The sequence below is a fragment of the Alternaria rosae genome (genome assembly GCF_020736505.1).
Source record: "Alternaria rosae strain MPI-PUGE-AT-0040 chromosome Unknown BKA58scaffold_1, whole genome shotgun sequence".
In the NCBI taxonomy this organism is placed as follows: Eukaryota; Fungi; Ascomycota; class Dothideomycetes; order Pleosporales; family Pleosporaceae; genus Alternaria; species Alternaria rosae.
The window spans coordinates 2706674-2725328 of NW_025763570.1; the positions used below are offsets into that span (position 1 = coordinate 2706674).

Sequence of the window (18655 nt, forward strand, 5' to 3'; positions counted from 1 at the left end):
CGCACGTCTTCGTGAGCGGCTCTTCAAGGGTCGAGAACTGTGTAGAAGTCGCGGAGCTGTTCTTCCAAACGCTGGACGAACGTGGCTTCCTTCCAAGATTTTCTGCTAGCAAGCACCCCCGTACTCGACCACATCATGCCTCCCCAGTTGAGAGCGCGAACGTCTCGCATCAAACCTGAATCTTACGCTCTTGCTTCCAATGCCTCTTCCAGTCAAAGTCACCTCCTCATGTCTGAATCAACCGCACAATCGGCAAGCAGTACACCTTAAATCTACACCATTAACCTTTCGCTACCACCACGCGAACGCTATGTGTTGGTCGCCACTGAGTACGCTCATGTTCTGCGCGAGATGCCGTGTCTCTATGACGAAGCAGTCCAGCACCTGAAGTTACCTATTGGGTTCTTTCATCTCTTAGGTCGTCTGTTCTTGCGTCGTCTTCACAGCGATGAACAGACTCAGGAACTCAGGGGCATTAGCGAAGCATCTGGCGTGCCAATGTACTTACTCGTCGCTTATAACGTCTTTCTGGACCTGCTCATGGGCTGCACGAGCGGTGGAGTCATGGTTGAGGATCCTGAAGCCAAGGCAACGATGATGCATTTCCGAACGCTGGATTGGTCTATGCCTCTTCTGAGGCAAGCGATTGTTCAGTTCGATTTCATTGAGGTTGTAGGCGGTGGAGTTATAGCGAGCACGATTGGCTACGTTGGTTTCGTGGGTGCACTTACAGGTGTAAGGAAGGGATTGAGTGTCTCACTCAACTTTCGACCCTATCACCACGCCCGTGGGATGTCAGGACCTAATATCAAATATTACTGGAACACTCTCATGGTACTTCTGGGGAAGAGACCGAGCATCTCTGCCCTCATACGCGATTGCCTTCTACCTAGGCCGAGCGCACCTCGCAGACGGCACAGACTCTCCAAGAAGTCTTTACAAGAACGAAGAGATCCGTCATCTGCACTGATCCCGCCATATAATCTATCTGACGCACCCAACAACATCGCAACTATGCAGACATCAGTGGCGTATTTGATCTTCTGTACCAGCACAGACACCATCATCCTGGAGAAAGACTTCCACAGCGCTAGGATTTTACGCTCATCAACCTTTATCAGCACCACTAATCACGACGTATCTTTGGAGTCTACAGCCAATCCGCAGGCCAATCAGAACCAGGCCGTCCATACTCAGGGCCGGAATCACAGCTTCCTCAATGCCGGTATGCAAGAAGTACTCGAAGAAAGCATCATGCGGAAACAGTGTCTTGAGCGAAAATGGCGAGAATGGACCCAGGAGCAAGGCCGTAAAGCGAAGCGAGGACAGAATGCCGCAGCAGGCGTGAGTCCAGAGAAACTGATTAAATGGTTAAAACAATACCCGGTGTGCAATGAAGTTACACACTTTGTCTGTGTCATGGATCCAGCAAAAGGCATGTTCAGGTGGGTGCGGGCTTTTGAGGAGGGCGAGATACCGTTTCAGGGTTGATGTCAGGCTTGATGGGCTATACCAGACTTGAACGACTACTTGATGATACCCACTTGATCTTATATACTCATTTTGATGGTTGTTCGGGTCACTCGTAAATAATAGCATGTCTCGATCAGGAAGATTGGCTGTTCGCGTCTATCGTGTGGCTAGGAGTGCAGACCTCGGCCCATAATGGACGCGGGAGCTAACACTAATGCGGTTTGCCACCCTTTACCTCCCGTTTCTGACGGTTCTGTAATTCTCCCAAACTTCAGACATCGCCCACCCCCGCGACCTATTGTGTCATCAGCCGATTATGCCAAACTGTAGGTGGTTCTAGTGAATGACCAGTACGGTGACAGAGCACCGAAGATGCCCGGCAAGTCTAGATGGCAACGCACAAGAGATCCAGGACCGGCTGTTGGACTTGTCGGGGAGCTGGATATAAGTGCGACGAGGTGAAGCCTTTTTGTGGGCGTTGCACAAGACTAAATATCATCTGCAAAGGCTATGGAGTCAAGCTGAAATGGCAGGACGACGCCGTCAATACATTGGCAAAACCACCACGGAAAGGTCGCAAGAAGAAGGCCATCGACGACGACCAAGCACTCAGCCCAGCGTCGACTATTAGCTTCGAATCCATACAATCAGCAGTTCCGAGTCCAGATGTATTGTTCTCATCGCCCGACTCGGCGAAAAGTATGCCTGCTTTACCCTTGAACAGCCCTGCGCTGTCCTACGGAATATCTCCAACCAATCGATGGCTCCTTAATTATTGGGGAGAACAGCTCTCAAAGTTGTTATCGGTTTCACCTCGAAATGGTATTGCGACACCGTTCCAACGACATTTGACGGCCATGGCCTATGAATCGCCAGCACTTAGGTCAACGGTCCTCTCGATGGCTGCAAATCATCTCGCTCTTGCATCAAACGATGCTTCACTTCACCTACAAGGCTACCGTCACCAACGAGATGCTATTCAAGAGCTTCAAAGGATGATTCAGGATCCAGTAAAGATGGATACTGAGCCGGCGCTGGCCACTGTCATGATGATGCAGGTTTCGGCGCGACTGTTTGGCGATGAGGATGAAGCCAACGTCGCGAACCATCTGGCTGGAGCCAAAGCCATGATAACAGGGCGCAGTGAGGATAGCTGGCTTGTCTCATCGAGTGCTCGCTTCCTCCTGAGCCTGTTTGCATACCACGATATCCTATCTTCCGTGTCAAGAGGCTCGCAGCCATTATTGGATCATGAGATGGATTTCATCGCTATCGAAGGGGAGCAAGAGCTAGAAAGTATCGCAAAAGTCCTATTGATTGTTGCAAAGATCAGTCAGCTGCAACACGCTATCAAAACGAGAAGAGCGCGGTCACCAACAAGCCTTGCTTTGTCGGAAGATGAAAATACCACTGGCCGACACATCCAGCAGACTTTGTTAGCTGTCAACTTCGTTGCTTGTAAGAGTGGAGATGTTCAACAGCGCATAGACATCAGCTCAACAGCTGAAGCCTATCGCCACGCCGCATTCATCTATCTTTACCGGACCTGGCTTGATATAGGTGCTCCTAACCCGATAAGCATGGAGCATATCAATCAGTGTCTATCACAGCTACAACAAGTCGAGGTTCACTCGCCTCTAACCTCAGCACATATGTGGCCGCTGTTCACCGCGGGCTGCGAAGCGATTGATAGCACACAACGACAATTCGTCCGTGATAGATTTGAGGAACTATATGCTGTAAAGCATTTCCCCAGCTTAAAACGCGTCATGCGCGATATCGAACATGTTTGGGCAGCCAAGGACATGGAACAGCAGATCAAAGGCCAAGACGGGATGGCCAAAGTTGACTGCATACAAGTCATCCTGAAAGGAAGGGGGCGGGAGGTCGATCTTGCCTGAGGGTTTGTCGAACGGACGTTGCTTGCTTTGCGCACAGACAGATGATTCTTACACGTAAGGCAACCCTTGTATGGAGCAAGGGTCCGTTTGCGCTAGACGATATAAAAACGTGATTCGGTGGCCTATGCTGCGTCCAATATACATCCTACCAGCCAGACCACACTCAACCAGCCACAATGAACATCCCAACCTCCGTCTCCCACTTAGAGTCTCTACCCGCAGAGCTCTTCAACCGCGTTTTGAGCTATGTGTTTAATCCTTACGGTCTCGAGATCGAGGAGTCTAACACCACGTTCGGCGGTTACTGCTTCAAAACTTCCCTTCTGCGAACCAGCAAGAGCATCCATCAGCTTGTGAAGAGCTGTGTGCATCACACGCTGTCTAGGATACGGTTCGACATCAACTGGGGCGCTTTCGCAATCCAGCCACACTGGCTTGGTGTAAAATACATCAATGTTCGTCATGTCAAAGCCGCCAAAATACTGCCGGACGGATACCTGAACCTGAGTCTACGACCGCTACCTCAGCAAGCTCCAGGTGGCCGATTGCACATCGAGATAGAGTTCCCACATGCTAGTAGTGAAGCCCAGGAGGAGGTTACACGCATGGTCGAGGATGATGCAAACGTCTCGATGTCACTGCTAATACTTGAGAAAGACCTACATGGTTTCATGCAGGTACTTCGCATCAACGACCTAGCCTATTGTCACCGCAACTTCCCAGGAACTACAATCTCCGATGGTGTACGTGCGCGTCCCGGTGTTCATGGTATAAAATCTGAGATTGCTGTCGCGCGTGGCCAACAGTTAGAGCGCTATCAACATCTGATCTTAGAGTTTCACGTCATGTGGAATATTCTCCACAAGACCCCCATTGCTGGACACGCAGATAGCCATCTTGCTAAGACGTCTGCGGACTTTATACAGGGGCAACATGAACACCAAGCGCGAGAATCGGTCGGTTTCTCGAAAGCGCAAATGAACGCTAAATTGTCTATCGAGCTCATGGGAGAAGGAGTATCATCTCTCCTTTGGCTAAAACACAGAAAGTCCCAATAGGCCATGCAAGTCAATCCAGAATCTTACATCAGGTATCTGCTTTCTTCCCCGATGTTTTGGCTATGGTATTCGCTTGACCCGTCAACGCGTGTATCTAGCTTGAAACTACTTGATAATCGCGCGCTTTTGCAACAAGTTTGTCATTTTCATCGTGCACCATGGTTCGAAGCTGCTCGGATGAGCCCTGGTCGCAGAACCACAAGAGACGATATCTCGTGTCTCGCCCATATGGGCGACAGCGGCGATGGCAGAATATACACTTTGATCACTTGAAAGCCGACGAGACGCACCGACAAAATAGCGGACTCCATGTCAGAGACATGCACGCCGGTAACAGCACGCGCCCATTCACGCGCAACATTACGAAGAGCGCGACAATCTGGTGGACTATCTTACAGATTGTCATATAGGTACAATCGGCAACTTGAAACAAGCATTGCAGGCTCTTAGTCATTTAAGGTTTTATTCGCTCAAAAATCACGGGGGTTGTGGGTTGTGTATGTACCGCTCCTATGACACCGCCTGCGCAACCGAAAAAATGCGCAGCCAGCTCTAATGGAGCACTTGGTTCCTTCTCCGCAGCGCTATATCGCAATCACCCAATAGGAAAACTCGGGTCGCATCGATACAAGACGTAAAGATGCGGATGAGATGGGTGTTGAACTGTCTGATGGTGCGTGAAGAAACAGAATGGAGACCGGGCAAATTTTCGATGTTATGGAGGTTTTCCTTGGCGCGCTAGTCCAGGGGTAGATTGGCGCTGACTGTCTTCCCGAGGGGTCTCCACTTAGGGCCCCTTCCCAGCCTCTTTCAGATACATGCAGAAAGATCAAGTCTATTGTGAGCTTCGTGGCTTACCCCGCGATTATAACTCCCGTCGATGGGAAGAAGAGCGGCTGAGCTTCACACACCAAACGCCTGTCCGTCGATATGGACACGCAATCTACCTCCGCAAGGACCGTCGCCCACAGAGACGCGAGCATCGAATACATCGGCGACAACATCTTTCGATTGACACTCACCCCGGAGAACAAAGCGGAAGTTTTTGAACCTGCCTTTGCCAAGCTCGACGAAGGTCAAGAGGAGGCCAGCCTCATCCTTCGAAATTTGACCTCATGGTGTCCAGATGTCGCTGCTCGGTTTTCCCAACGCTCAACTACCACCATCTTGAAGACACCATTTCGTCTGGTCTTTCCTTCTGACGTTCGGGGAGCTTTCAACAAAGACCTGTATCCACGACAGTATTTTGCGATTTCCTATTGCTGGCATTCAAGCGACTATCTGAGCCCGAATTATGAAGCGCACGATCGTTGGCCCTTCAGCAAACCCTTTGTAGATGCCATTCTGGGTGAGAAAGAGCACCCTCGCATAGGACTTTGGATTGATCAGCTCTGCATTGACCAAGAAGATACTCTCGACAAGCAATTGTCTGTTGCTGCCATGGATGTGATATATCGATCATGTCTGCGTTTGCTGGTTCTGTTAGAGGATGTCACACTTACTGAGGCGGAAACGCACTTTGTGGAAAACTTCGATATCACCAAAGTACAGTGGCACAGATCATGGATTCCTGAGCCGGACGTTAGACCGCTCTATTTGTCTTTCTACAAGAAGGTCAATGCAGCGAGATGGGTACGTGAGGCCTGGAAATACGATTTCGGAGCATACGCTGACTTGCTCCCTCTTTTGTCGCAGTGGGATCGTGCCTGGTGCTTTCATGAGTTCAACGTCAATGAACCATGGAGTGACAAGAGGCAGCTATATAGAAACCACAATGCAACGTTCTTTATGAATGGTCCGGGTGATTCTATAGTAAAGATGAAGTGGGTAAACCTCCACATCATCATGTGTACGGCGTTAGACTTGCCATCTCCCGAGAGCGATATCGACATAAACGCCTTCAAAGGCCAGGAAATATTTACGGGTTTCACCAACAAAGACGGAACACCTACATCGGCAATGAGATCAAGTATCATGGCCCGTCACAACAGCGTATCTCGAAAAGGCTGTCAGAATCTTGGAGACCGCATCAGCATCATGATAAACACAAGTGGGCGTGCTCTTGCATACTACGGCGAAGCCTTGAGCAGCAGAGAAGAGGTGCTGTATTTCAGCGCCATCTTAGCCCTTGCCGCAGGAGAAACATACCCACTGAGTATAATGGATAGTACATCGATCAGACTCATGGGCAATACGACGTGGCTTTCGCGAAGTGTCACTACTGCCGATACTACGATTCCGAATTTTTCCCTCGGAAGTGTGCAGGGCATCCGGCAGATTTCGACCGAAGTCATCAAAATTGACACCATCTTTCTCAAAAGACCCGGTGTACTAATAGAACATGACTTGGAGTTGGATGCTGTCAGCCAAGTCTTCCCCGACACCATACCGACTACAGAGCCAGCAAAGTACCTTGTTGATGGAAGCAGATTACATGTAACTGCTCCCCGGACGGACAGCGAATGCGATGGGCACCGACGAAGATTCATCGCCACTTGTATCAACAATGGTATTCGGTTTACTGCCAATCTATGGGAGCAGCTAAAACGTGATGTTGTACACCCCAACTATAACCAAGGCATTTTCAGAGATCTGCAGCCAAATACTGCCCTTTGTATACCAGCACAAAGGTTTTTGGAGCAGCTAAATCGAAATGCGGGCTCGGAAACATTGAAAAGTACTGTATTTGATGTAGAAGACGCCACGTTGTTCCTGACCTGGGTAACTGATCCTCGTTCAATGTATTACATCGGCTCTCTTTCGGTCCGCTTGCAATGCACCATGGATGGGCGTCAGGCTCTCATGACTATCATGAGCGTGAAGAAAGACTGCGAAGATGCCAACCTTGAGGAGCTGCAAGTCGCGATTCCTACTGATTTGCTCAATGCGACTTGCATGACGTCAAGGGCTTGGATTTTGCAACCGTTGGAGATAAACGAAGGCGTCGTGTTGAGCTGGAGGGTCGTGGCAAAAGCGCTACTGCTTGGTGAGCCAAATTTGATGGAAGAGGTGAGACTTCACGGCAATCGAGACGATGCGGCGATGGCATTGAAGGCGGGTACATGCGTGGCTGGTTAGGCATGTCATGGGCCTGTGCCCCGAGGTTGGTGCGTAGCGCAGAGTACACTACGGGAGTTGCTGTCGATATTCTGAGCTTCATGAAAACATGAAAACAAATCTCAATGCCACATGTGCGGGCAGCTTGCTTCGCTCCGGCGTACAAGAGGTTACATCTATTCAATGACCCGCTGTCTTTATTAGCTATGCTGTCTGTATCTTAGCGGGCGGACGAGCATAGCTGCCTGTTGGTTAGGATTCTTGTTCTACACTGCCCAGCTTTTCTTGCTTATTCACGAGCTTGACAGGTAATCTACATTACTAATTGCGCACGTCTCCCGGAAGCGCATGAATCGCTCATCCGAATTGTAACGTCCATTATCACCCTACTCGACACTGAAGTTCGCTTCTACGGAGTTCGCCTTCGTGTCGCCTGCTTTTGAGTGGCCTGTTCGCTTGATGCAACCTTGGACATGACGCCCCTCATGTGCGATTGCCCTGCAGGTTCATGCTCTCGGCATCTCCTTCAGCTCTGCTGCCACTTCACCCCAGTCTCGCTATTGACATGACGCCGAAGCTCCAATATCGATGACATAAGTTTGTCGCCGCGCTCACTTGTGCCTTGTGTATATCGAGATATCGAACTCTTTGTGAGGGCTACAGTTACGGCCCGCAATCATCGCCATGGATCGCTCTACGAAACCAAGCTTCAACTTTGTCAATCTCACACACCCCGACGATCTCAAAAATGAGGAAACACAACTGCGCATTCGACGTCTAGCTATGACTGAGGTCGGTAAAGCGAGAAGGAAACCCAAAACGAAGAGGGCGCGCAACGAAATAATCCTTGAGTTTCGAAATCCGTCTGAGAGTCGCGTCGATATCGACCGGTTTGGTGGCGGTCAGCTTGATCCCTTCAACCCGTACCCCATCGAACTCGATGACTCTGGTCGAGTGCTATTAGCGAACAGTAGGCGCACTCACTCGTTTTGGTCAGACTCTTTCCTGACTTGGCGTGGTCTTTAGCACCGAAGACAGCAACCATCCTAGCCAGCTCCGTGGCTCCTGGTACCCCGTTGGACTCAGCGATGCGGCAGCTTTTCACAACATGCTTTCCAACTCACAGAACTTTTTGTTCCAGAGGCGCAACGGATATTATCCTTCGCAAGATGATGCTATAGCGTTGAAATATCACAACAAGGCGCTTCGCCATACCACCCAGATGATGAACGATCCGGCGAAGCGCACGAGTGATGAAGCTATAGGTGCTGTAGTTTCTTTCATGATCCACTTTGTGAGTCGCCTGTGCGAGGATAATGGCGGCAAGGCTGACAATCTTCAGGCTCTATTGGGAAACTTTACCAGCAGTGATTGGCAGAAACATAGTAACGCACTGGTCAGAATAGTGGGACTCAGGGGCGGATTTGATACCATTGAGAAAGAGTACTTACGGATTACGATCAGCTGGTCAGCATATCCTTGGTGAATCCAAGATTCGATATTCGCTGACGCCTGAATAGGGCAGACCTCATAGGAAGCTTCTATCAAGACCACCCTCCTATTGTACCGATGCCACGACAATGGATAGTAGACTCCAAATCTCCACCGAACTCCCCACGGACGTGTAACGGCATGTCATTAGCCTGGAAGCACCAGCTACCAATGCAGCTTGACTTTATCACCATCTTTGATGATGTGATCCAGTTGATCTCTCTCGATAGAGCTTTCAACGAGGAGCAGCTGATGCTTGCGATTACCAGCGGTAGCTGGCTGGAACCGACAATATACCGGCTCTTAGCTATACGACCTTTAAACCACGGCAACGCTAGAGAAAACGTGGTTGAAGAGGTTTGTCGACTTGGATCACTACTCTTCTTGGCACCAGTTTGGAGAAGATTCGGTCAATCACCAGTATGGACGGCTGCTATATCGCGCAATCTCCTCCTTGTACTCACAAAGAACATGGTTGAATGGAGCGATTTGAAGCCTTTACTCATCTGGGTGCTTTACGCCGCCGCAGTCGAAACCAAGGATCTGGCAGAACGGAGCCAGTTTGTATTCATGCTTGGCATTCTGATGAGTGGTATGCAGCTGCAAGCGTGGGACGACATCATGTCGCTTGTCAAAAGTGTATTGTGGGTGGAAAAGGTGTTCGCAGGTACTGATGAGCTGATTCGTGACGAGGTTATGCAGATTGTCAACCACAATCCTATGAACATATTCCCGGTTGAAACTACGCCGCCGCCAAGTTTCTTGGACGACTTTGCGGCTGAAATAGAATAGAACTAGACTAGATCTGGAAGGAGGAAACCCTGGCTGCTGCAGCTACCAATGACAAGACTTAGCATTGCTGCTTGGCTTCGCGCTCTTACAGTGGTGGTACGTAAAGTATATGCTTACCAAGATTGTAGGCAGTATACATGAAGCTGCTGTGATCGATCTAACACTTAAAGCTACCCTCTACCTGAGATTAAATCTGCATCTAGGTTGCTCTTATGATTTGCATGCGGCTATCGTAGCAGAATGGTCACAGGAGGCTTACAGAATAAATCATAGCTATCCAGAGGTACGCGAACTATCATGCCACCGCAGTCAAAAGTGCTGTTTTTTAGCCAGTAAGTGCCTAAGTCACACAAGATGTAGATGCTGCATGACTCAAGGAATTGCATTGCGCTGACAACTATCCGTACCCTTGCACGGTCTACGATCTAGGTGCCCTCCCATTGTAGTCCATTCCCGGCTCTGCTGTATAATTTGCGAAGCAGTCATAATTGAAGTCGATTTCTGCACTGCGTTTTTGGAGGAGCTCGACAACGTGGTCGAAAGAGCAGAGACCGTTCGAATCAGCCGGACATCCTGGATGAGACTCGTTGATTGGGACAACGGCGTCATTGCTAGTTGACCAGGTTAGCTGGGCATCAAGTTTCGAAAGAAACGAGTATACGTACACGATGAACCTGATCTGCTTTGTGGGTTGCATGGCAGGACAAGAAAGCACTTGGGTAGTGAAATGGGTGGCAAACGGTACAAGCTTGCTAGCTACGAAGCTGTTTTGCCCTTCATTACCGAGAGGGCTCAGTGGTGGGCCCTTGAACAAAGCTGACAGGTTGAACGCAGTGAGTGTATCAAGGACGACAACTTCGTGCGTAGCATCGGCATAGATAGACTGGTCGAGCGGGAAGTACGTCGAAGAATTGTCAAAAGTCTCGTTGAGAGCGGAGTTGGCGCCGGGATACTGATGGGTGAAGCGTGCGATGAATTCGTCTAGGAAGCCTTTGCCTTGAGCAGCAGAGACAGGAGATCCTGGGCCGTTGTTGTAGTAGAAGGACAGATCGAAATAATATTCGTAGTTCAGGAAGTCTTGTTCGTTGAAGAGATTACAGAAGGCGGAGTAGCCGAGAGCGTGTGTCTCATACGAGCAAAGTTGGAGCATGGCGATGGCGTCTGTGGAAGTAAAATTGATGCCGCTAGCTTGTGACTGTAGACGAGCGAGAGTGGCGTTGAACGCGTTGTTCGCGAACTGTGCTGCTACACGGCTACCGATACTGCCTCGGGTGGCGATGTTCGAGTTGTTGCAGACTTCGTAGGGCGCACCGGAGTTGTTCACGCCTAGGGTCTCAACAAGCAGCTCAATGTTGACCTCGTCCATGTATTCAGGCACGCCAAAGAAACCTGCGGCGAAGTTCTCCGCAGTCTTCACCATTCGATCTTGAGACTGTGTTCGAAAGACCGGGATGGTTCCCGCTTCCGTAAAGTTGTTCAGAAGGTGACCATATAATTGACGGTACTCAATGCCCAACAAGAAATTCATGCTGCGGCCTGATGGTGTAAGCAGCTCGGCACCCAGCTTGTATGTCCAGTCGCTCAAGAAAGAAAGCTCTCCAGAGACTGCAAGACCAGTTTTCGTAGCGTTCGCAATCTTTTGAGCAAATGTAGCGGGTGCAGCACCACTAGTTGGGTATCTGGCGCCGTGACGGTAGAGTAGATGCATCTGCGTGATGTCGCAGCCATCCGGGATCAGAGGGCTAGCATCAGGAAGCCCGTAGTCTGCGCTGCGAACCGAATACCATGGGCTCAGATTGCCCCAGTATTTGGTGATATCAAAGTTTGGGGACTGTGAGCCGCTGCCATGGGGTTGCGGCTTGATAAGAGGGAATGAAGACGCATCGCCATCATTATACGGATACGACGGTGCTGTCTGGATGGCATTCGGTTCAGCGCCCGTAGGAGTCGCTGACAATCATTGCGTTAGCTTGAAGACAAAAGCCCGTAGGTATACAAGCGACTTACGGCCAGGAAAGCCTACGATGGACTCAGGCGGGAAGAGCTCGGAGTTGACCTCGGCTATACAATCAAACCATCAGCATTCCGCTCTCTGCGCATCTCCAATCAAACTTACTGCTAGCGGGAGGATACACATCCGCACTGCTTGCACCAGCATTTCCTGCTGCCGAAATTGTGGTCGTTGGTATAGCTCCAGCCCTTGCAAGGAGGGCAAACAGTGCGCCTTTGCGGGCGGTGTTGGTCGTAATACGCATCTTCAGAATCGCACAAGCCCAGGTTTCCAAAGGAGTATACCAAGAAAAACAAGCTCCGACAAGCCTCGATGCCCAGCAATTTGGGAGTACCAACGGCCCATTTTATAGTCCCAAGTCCTGCACTGGCGGAGAAATGCGTTAGAGTTGCGCATATCGCTACCGAAGGGATACACGCGGCTCGTAGTAAGCGTCGCGCAACCAATGGGATCCGGGATAATGAACACATGCGTTGAACAATACTTCGGTAGCAGGGATACCATCACTTCGACGACAGCACTGACGTCTGTGGCACGCAGATATCACGGTACCCAGGTACTCATTCGGTAAAGCATGCATTTGCGCGGGGGCTCATGAGCTCTGGTACACGATGGCGGCGTTGGACTATGCTGATTCGGGTGCCGCACACCAGCGTTCCTGACCATCATTGAGCATATCGAGGGAGCACGTGGCTGGTGGATTCACAGTGACGCGGGGAGTTTGCAGCAAGAAACGCGTGGAGTAAAAGGGTTGAGGGTACATGGATGCGGGGACAAATCTGCTATAGCAAGCACTTGGTTGCATCATCACAAATGAGTCAAATGCACTTCCCTTTCTACGTTCATGAGGAATGCTGATATGGCCATTATACACCCTTAAACTACCTGTACATGAAACCCAGAAGCTTCCTATCCTTATTGGATATAGTAAAACCCAAAACGCCAGTGCGAATGCCGATATATCCAAGAAACGCAGCAAATTAAACGCCGTCCAGAACGACTGATGTGAAGACCTCAGTACCCACCCATAACCACGATCTCATCAGTCATTATTATGTAGTCCATCAACGCCGAACACAAACATAGGAGGTTAGTCTCCAAGTCGTGATGTAGCGCGTGAGCAACGCGATAACATCTTACAAGTAAGAAAGGAATGAGCGCTCCAGATTAAGAAAACTCAACGAACATCTGTTCAGCAAGACGGGGAAGAGCAAAGCACTAGGCGATGGGCCATCGAGTACGCAACCCTTGTGTCCATTGCCCGTAGAGGATGTCGGCCAGTAAGCCCTGCTGTTCCATACCAGGCTCGACATAACCAGGTAGTTTCTTCTCGTCAAAGTGACCATAGCCATCAGCACCGAAGCCCTTATCGCCAACAACAAAAGCACTCTGGCGGCGTTTGTGAGACTTGAGGTGAGGGTTATTTTTGGCCATGACGAGCTTTGGTCCCTTCAGCGGAGAGCCCGAGTTGGCGATTGGCGTACCATTTCGTGTCGGTGTTGATATCGGAGTGTTGTCATACTCCTCCGAGGACTTGCTGACGGTAGATGTAGCTGCACTTGTCGTGCTCGACCGAACACGTGTTGTGCCCGTACCGTGGACAGTTGTACCGCCCAGGCTAGTGTCGCTGGTTTTGGTATTGTGCTTCAAGGGTGATTGCACAGGCGAGACTTCTATGCCGAGAGCGTAGGCGAGCTTCGTGTCGTTCTTGAGGCGGTCCACCATAGCCTTCAACAACATGAACTCGCCGTGTGGGTCGATCTCGTCAAGATGCTGCCAGGCTTGCGCAACGCGTCCGATAGCATCTCGTTGATGGGGCGACGCTGTGTCAGCATGTGCCTCTTGGAAAACTGAGTCCAAAACCTTGCTGTATGCTCGTCGACCGTATAGTGCGTCCTTGGTGATAGGCATGTGTCCGTCGGGGGCGGGTGGCTCGTTCTCATTGTTCATATCCAATGGATGGGCAGACGTGGGAGGTGATGGGCGGAAGGTGCGCGCTTCAGGGTTCGGTTGGAAGGACTGGTTGTTCTGAGCAGCTGGGTTGCTTGGGGGGTTCGAGCGAAGTGCTGCGCGACGTTCGCCCGACGAGACGCGCCTGAAGTGTCGAACGGTCGAGGGCGAGTTTCCAAATGTCAGATCAACACCAAGTGGCGACTTGTTGAAATTGCTAACGCGGCGAGCGGTGGGTGTATCGCCGGAAGGAACGCGGAAAGCCGTGGCCTGGGAAGTTCTCCGAGAAGACGGACGTCGTCGTGCCGGGAGTGGTGAATCGGTGATGTCGCCCAAGGGCGCAGCATTGAGGTCCATCCGTTGCATCATGGACTCGACTTCATCATTGCCTGAGGAGGGTATGCGGGCCAATTTGCGACGCTGTTTCAGCGTCTGGCGTGCTTGAACGGTCCCTCGCTTGACAGTATCGAAGTCCCAATCGTCTTCCTCGGCTCTAGGGGAGAGATCGACCCTGATGAATCTGTCAGTGTCCTGTGTGAAAAAGTCTGGCAAACTACTTACATGGTCTCTTCGTAGTACTTGGGGTGCGATGCCGCTTGTTGCTCCCTTTGGGCGTCGTACATTTGCTTGCGCTCGACAAGCTCCCGCAGTGCCTCGACCTTGCCCGCGCGTTGGACGAATCGGTGCTTGAGTAGTTCCTTCGCGGTTGCACGTCGATCTGGGTCCTTGATCAGACATTGTGCGATGAAGTCTTTGAAGTCCTTGCTCCATTCGTCACCCTCTAGCCTCGGTGCTGGATTCTTCGGAATCGTAAAGAGCACCTTCATGGGATGTGACCCGGCATGTGGCGGTGCGCCCTCTGCCAATTCCATAGCGGTGATGCCGAGGGACCAGATGTCGGCCCTGAAGTCATAACCAGCCTCCTGGATGACCTCGGGGGCCATCCAGAAGGGTGTACCAACAAAGGTCATGCGTTGCGATTTGATATTTGTGAGTTGTGCGGCGACACCGAAGTCGGCGAGTTTGACCTTGCCCTGGTCTGTGAGGAGCACGTTGGCGGCCTTTATGTCGCGATGGATCTTGCCGGTGGAGTGTAGGTAGTCTAGTCCGAGTAGGAGTTCGCGGCATGTGATGGCAATGTGTGCTTCGCTGAAAGTGCCGGGTGCCAACTGCGACTGTTAGTCCACATGTCTAATGTCCAATGTGTGGCTGCATACCAAGTCGGCAGCCGAGCCTCCCCCCAGGTACTCCATGACTATCCATAACTTGACGCCCTTGACGAAGCTGGTCTTGTATTCGGTGATGTATGGGCTGTGGCAGGTGCTCAGTAGCGAGATTTCGGCTTGGATGTCGGCGAGCTCTTCGCTGCTGTCTTCGAGGTCGATGTGCTTGATAGCGACCGTCTCGCCAGTAGTACGGTCAATGGCTTTGAACACCTTTCCAAAGCTGCCGCCTACAATGGTCAGTAACGGGAACTTGATCAGGCTATGTCACAACGTACTGCCCAGCTCCTCCATGACTTGGTAGTTTTCGGCCATGGCGGGCGATTACAACGTCGCTCGGCGGAAGCGCAGTGGCTGAGGAAGTTGGGGATGCGGTCGTGGGCTGGGCCAAGATAGATTCAGTGGTATTTCGGCGGAAGAGTGTTGGGATAGGAATAAGACTCGTTTGTGGTACCGGGCTATTCAATTGCGCCGCCGTTGTGGTGTATATCAGAGTATCGCGCAGGGTCCAGCCCTATCATCGCCGAGGCAACCAGTCTGATCGTCAAACAAACGCACATCCCCGCCGCCACTTTTGGCGGAGATTAGCATGACGTCGGTAGGTATCAATGCTGTAGAAAAACAACACGGCTCGGGCATGTCTAGGACAGCGCACCAGACGTCGGAGTCGTGTCGCGGAGCCTCCAACGTCCAGCACCCGTCTGCCAACGCCATATCCAGAGCAGCCTATTTCTATCCCTCTCCAATGTCGCCCTGCATGAGCTCCCCACTGCGGCTGTCATGCAGCAGCGGCTACCACAACCGTCAGCCGGTTTGCCAATAGACGTCTGTGGTGGTGCCTCCCATGCGCCTCGTCCCGCCGAGCTTTACTTTTCCGGTTGCTGAGGGAAACGTGAGCTAACGACACGGTGATGCGAGGCACTCCAGGCATGCCGAAAGTTACCATCCCACTCACCGCTAGCTAGACTCGATTGCGAACAGTCCTCGTAGCCTGAAACAGGCCGCTTGTACAGCGCACTCCTGGCTGTTGCTGCAAATTGGGACTGAGGGCGACGATGGGCCTCCATGTCTGTCTAACCGCCAGGGCAACGCGCACTGTGTAGTCCGTCGCCGTTCCCCTCAGCAACCGCAGAATTAAAGTCTAGTACAAGACGACCACCTACCCGTCGTTGACCGGCCACTTGAGGTGCTCCCTAGCTAGCTCAAACTTGACGGCTACATGGGTGTGTTCTGAGGTGTCAAATTACGTGGCCTGACCCCTCATCTCCGCAGCATGGCAGCGTCGCCTCGAAGAAATGGGACGGAGCATGTGTTTGACAACAGACTGCGCGCGTGGTGACATGTTCCTCAGAGTACACCATAGGGCAATGGGAAGGCGGTGGTAGATGGAAGACTGAGCCAACGTCGAGCTCAACAGACGGACATTGGTTCACCGTCTCCCCACATGCCCTCCGTCACGAGACTAGCCGCGCAAGCAGTCCCTTGAACATGCAGCCAGGAGATGGGTTCCTGGATTGGGTTGTTGATGGCCTGAGCACGGCGCGCGTGAGCGACGGCTGCACAAAGACTGCGGCTTCGGCTGTAGGAATCTCTAGATACTCGTTGCCGCTCTGAACTCCGTGGCATGCGCTCTTCAATGTCTTTGGTATGAGTTCTTGCGCCGCTGGCTCAACGCTCTTCAAGTCTTGGTTCTCGTGGTTTAGAGGGTCTCTCCTTCTCCGATTGGTCGGCCTCCCTACAGCGCTTCTAGCCCTTTATCTCGAAGTCCACGGCAGCTCCCCAGCCGCCGCCTCGCTTATTCTTCACCGACTCGCTCGCCGCGCTCGTCTCTCAACACTCCTCTGTACTCTCAAGGAGGGTCAGTACGTGAGCAATACCATCTTCTACGTCGGAGGCGCAGACTCCATGGACAGAGCACAGACGCCAACAACCCTGCTCGACAAAGGGGCGGACTCGTCATCCCAGTCGTCGATAATATCCTCCAACGCCCCCGACTCCAGCGCTTCTACCCAGTCCTCACCACCCAAGACAATGCCGTCGCATTCACGGTCAAAGACGGTCGACGTCGTCGGACAAGGCAAACGCCTGTCCCTGCAGTTCCCCATCCAGCCAAGTGCGGGCATCAGTTCACCAACCTCCTCGACACGATCGCGCCCGCAATCATGGATAAATGGGGCAACGTCTGTTCATTCGCCCGAGCCCGACGACTCTGCGTCCGAGACGAACATCCTGGCAGTTCTTGCTGCTCAAGAGCGCTATGTGCTCGAACTCAAGGAAGAGCTCACCAAAGCGGAGGCTGACCTGAACACGCTCAAGACGCACTGGACCCACCACGAAGCGAACAAACGTCGCAATGAGGTGCGCAAGGTTGCTGCGTTGCAGCCTCTGAACACATCACTCGCCAATACTCCACCGGGCCAATATGAAGACGATGGTTCAAATTCGTGGGCGCAGAAAGAGATGGAGCGCAGGAAGAACCTGCTCAACAACACCAAAACATCACAACGTAAGGTCTTCAGCGGCTCGCGACACTTACGAACCCTGTCACTACTCTCCCCCGACCGCCTCCAGTCGCCATCATTCCCCCAGCCACTCGATCTACACGATGACCCCTCTTCCAACTCCCGACCGCAGCTTCCTGCACGGGCTTCCACTTCGTCCGACATCACACGACAGGTCGTCAACGCCGGTGAGCATGACCGATACGATATGGGCGGCATGCCGACCATACAACGTGAGCAGCTCATTCGGGCTGGCACTCAGATGGCGGCGGACTTCAAAAAGGGACTATTCACATTCATGGAGGACATTCGACAAGCTACGGTGGGCGATGAAGCCGTCAACACTGCGGACGCCAATACCGGAATACCAGGTATCAAGAATCCCTCCAAGTCTGGCCGAAAACCGTCCGATGGTCGCCCAGCCCTTGATCGGTCTGCCAGCTCGAAGAAGACAACACAACAGCTGGGCTCCGTTGGCGATGACTTCTGGAAGGAGATGGGTTTGGGCGAGCCTAAGACCACTGCAGTTACCAAGAAGACGCACGCACTTAAAAACACGACGACCCCGCAAAAGCAGATCCGTAAGGTTGCGTCCGAAGAAGACTGGGATAATTGGGACACGCCCAACGAATCGCTTCTGGTCGATTTAGGAGACTCCAAAGACAGCTCAGATGAATCGGATGCTCAGACCTCGCCGGTATCCGGCCCAGGCAGCTCTCGAACCAGCACCAGCACCAGATACCACTCGAAGCGTCACGACTCCAAGGCATCATCTCTCACCAGCATCAACCAAGAGGACATCACGCCACGAGACTCAAAGCGTAGCTCTATCCCGTGGCCTGATATGACAAAGGTGTCACCTAGCAACCTGAAGCGCACTGCATCACATCTAATGAGGGAGTGGGAGAAGCAGCTCACCCCGCCTCCGGAGTCGAGGAGCGAAGACTACTCGCACGGCGATTTTATGAACTGAACGTTTGAAACGGTAGTTGCATTTAGCGATTTAGCATTATGACGCAACGCCATTAACAGCAATGTCTAATTCAGTGTGGAAGAACTTCTTGAAGAGGTGGTTTGCTGTGTGGAAAAGCTCATGGGATAGCATGGCGTTGGCGTAATTGTATATACTGGGACCTAGCTTCGGGTAGACACGTACCGTTGTTGGAAGCATAATGAGACTCCGAACACTTCGAATTGA

At 51.8% G+C, this 18655-nt stretch overlaps 8 protein-coding genes across 8 annotated transcripts; 6 read left to right on the forward strand and 2 right to left on the reverse strand.

Annotated features, from left to right (window-relative positions):
- Window positions 1-270: 270 nt before the first annotated feature.
- BKA58DRAFT_305311 (beta subunit of N-acylethanolamine-hydrolyzing acid amidase-domain-containing protein) lies at window positions 271-1491 on the forward strand (the record flags this gene model as incomplete). The annotated part of the gene is made up of 1 exon (XM_046167056.1): window positions 271-1491. A coding segment is annotated over one exon (1221 nt), but the record flags the coding sequence as incomplete, so codon positions are not given.
- Window positions 1492-1746: 255 nt separating this feature from the next.
- Window positions 1747-3462, forward strand: BKA58DRAFT_17712 (fungal-specific transcription factor domain-containing protein). Its single transcript, XM_046165305.1, has one exon. The coding sequence runs from the start codon at window positions 1863-1865 to the stop codon at window positions 3372-3374; it is 1512 nt and encodes a 503-aa protein (XP_046031203.1). The 5' UTR covers window positions 1747-1862; the 3' UTR covers window positions 3375-3462.
- On the forward strand, window positions 3463-4565 carry BKA58DRAFT_17713 (uncharacterized protein). Its single transcript, XM_046165306.1, has one exon. It carries the CDS (start codon window positions 3551-3553, stop codon window positions 4430-4432), a length of 882 nt encoding a protein of 293 aa, XP_046031204.1. The 5' UTR covers window positions 3463-3550; the 3' UTR covers window positions 4433-4565.
- Window positions 4566-5105: 540 nt separating this feature from the next.
- Window positions 5106-7766, forward strand: BKA58DRAFT_351094 (heterokaryon incompatibility protein-domain-containing protein). Its single transcript, XM_046168543.1, has 2 exons — window positions 5106-6064; window positions 6128-7766. Exons 1-2 carry the CDS (start codon window positions 5363-5365, stop codon window positions 7508-7510), a joined length of 2085 nt encoding a protein of 694 aa, XP_046031205.1. The 5' UTR covers window positions 5106-5362; the 3' UTR covers window positions 7511-7766.
- A 407-nt stretch (window positions 7767-8173) lies between these two features.
- BKA58DRAFT_351098 (uncharacterized protein) lies at window positions 8174-9864 on the forward strand (the record flags this gene model as incomplete). Its single annotated transcript, XM_046168544.1, has 4 exons — window positions 8174-8481; window positions 8516-8783; window positions 8832-8956; window positions 9010-9864. The coding sequence occupies 4 exons, from the start codon at window positions 8174-8176 to the stop codon at window positions 9770-9772; spliced, it is 1464 nt and encodes a 487-aa protein (XP_046031206.1). The 3' UTR covers window positions 9773-9864.
- A 1-nt stretch (window position 9865) lies between these two features.
- BKA58DRAFT_373140 (histidine phosphatase superfamily) lies at window positions 9866-12145 on the reverse strand. Its single transcript, XM_046169185.1, has 4 exons — window positions 11889-12145; window positions 11780-11833; window positions 10438-11722; window positions 9866-10383 (listed from the first exon to the last, which is right to left on the reverse strand). The coding sequence occupies exons 1-4, from the start codon at window positions 12025-12027 to the stop codon at window positions 10191-10193; spliced, it is 1671 nt and encodes a 556-aa protein (XP_046031207.1). The 5' UTR covers window positions 12028-12145; the 3' UTR covers window positions 9866-10190.
- A 651-nt stretch (window positions 12146-12796) lies between these two features.
- On the reverse strand, window positions 12797-15408 carry BKA58DRAFT_17760 (kinase-like domain-containing protein). Its single transcript, XM_046165318.1, has 4 exons — window positions 15235-15408; window positions 14951-15186; window positions 14295-14902; window positions 12797-14244 (listed from the first exon to the last, which is right to left on the reverse strand). The coding sequence occupies exons 1-4, from the start codon at window positions 15269-15271 to the stop codon at window positions 13002-13004; spliced, it is 2124 nt and encodes a 707-aa protein (XP_046031208.1). The 5' UTR covers window positions 15272-15408; the 3' UTR covers window positions 12797-13001.
- A 1156-nt stretch (window positions 15409-16564) lies between these two features.
- On the forward strand, window positions 16565-18651 carry BKA58DRAFT_373146 (uncharacterized protein). The gene has a single exon (XM_046169186.1). The coding sequence runs from the start codon at window positions 16604-16606 to the stop codon at window positions 18428-18430; it is 1827 nt and encodes a 608-aa protein (XP_046031209.1). The 5' UTR covers window positions 16565-16603; the 3' UTR covers window positions 18431-18651.
- Window positions 18652-18655: the final 4 nt, after the last annotated feature.

Coding starts and splice junctions, on each gene's coding strand:
- BKA58DRAFT_17712 (XM_046165305.1), top strand. CDS start 1,863: ATGGCAACGCACAAGAGATCCAGGACCGGCTGTTGGACTTGTCGGGGA.
- BKA58DRAFT_17713 (XM_046165306.1), top strand. CDS start 3,551: ATGAACATCCCAACCTCCGTCTCCCACTTAGAGTCTCTACCCGCAGAG.
- BKA58DRAFT_351094 (XM_046168543.1), top strand. CDS start 5,363: ATGGACACGCAATCTACCTCCGCAAGGACCGTCGCCCACAGAGACGCG. Junction 6,065..6,127: donor AGGTCAATGCAGCGAGATGG/GTACGTGAGGCC, acceptor CTTTTGTCGCAG/TGGGATCGTGCCTGGTGCTT.
- BKA58DRAFT_373140 (XM_046169185.1), bottom strand. CDS start 12,027: ATGCGTATTACGACCAACACCGCCCGCAAAGGCGCACTGTTTGCCCTC. Junction 11,834..11,888: donor TGTGTATCCTCCCGCTAGCA/GTAAGTTTGATT, acceptor TTGATTGTATAG/CCGAGGTCAACTCCGAGCTC. Junction 10,384..10,437: donor AAGCAGATCAGGTTCATCGT/GTACGTATACTC, acceptor CTGGTCAACTAG/CAATGACGCCGTTGTCCCAA.
- BKA58DRAFT_17760 (XM_046165318.1), bottom strand. CDS start 15,271: ATGGCCGAAAACTACCAAGTCATGGAGGAGCTGGGCA. Junction 15,187..15,234: donor AGTCATGGAGGAGCTGGGCA/GTACGTTGTGAC, acceptor TGACCATTGTAG/GCGGCAGCTTTGGAAAGGTG. Junction 14,903..14,950: donor GAGGCTCGGCTGCCGACTTG/GTATGCAGCCAC, acceptor TAACAGTCGCAG/TTGGCACCCGGCACTTTCAG.
- BKA58DRAFT_373146 (XM_046169186.1), top strand. CDS start 16,604: ATGAGTTCTTGCGCCGCTGGCTCAACGCTCTTCAAGTCTTGGTTCTCG.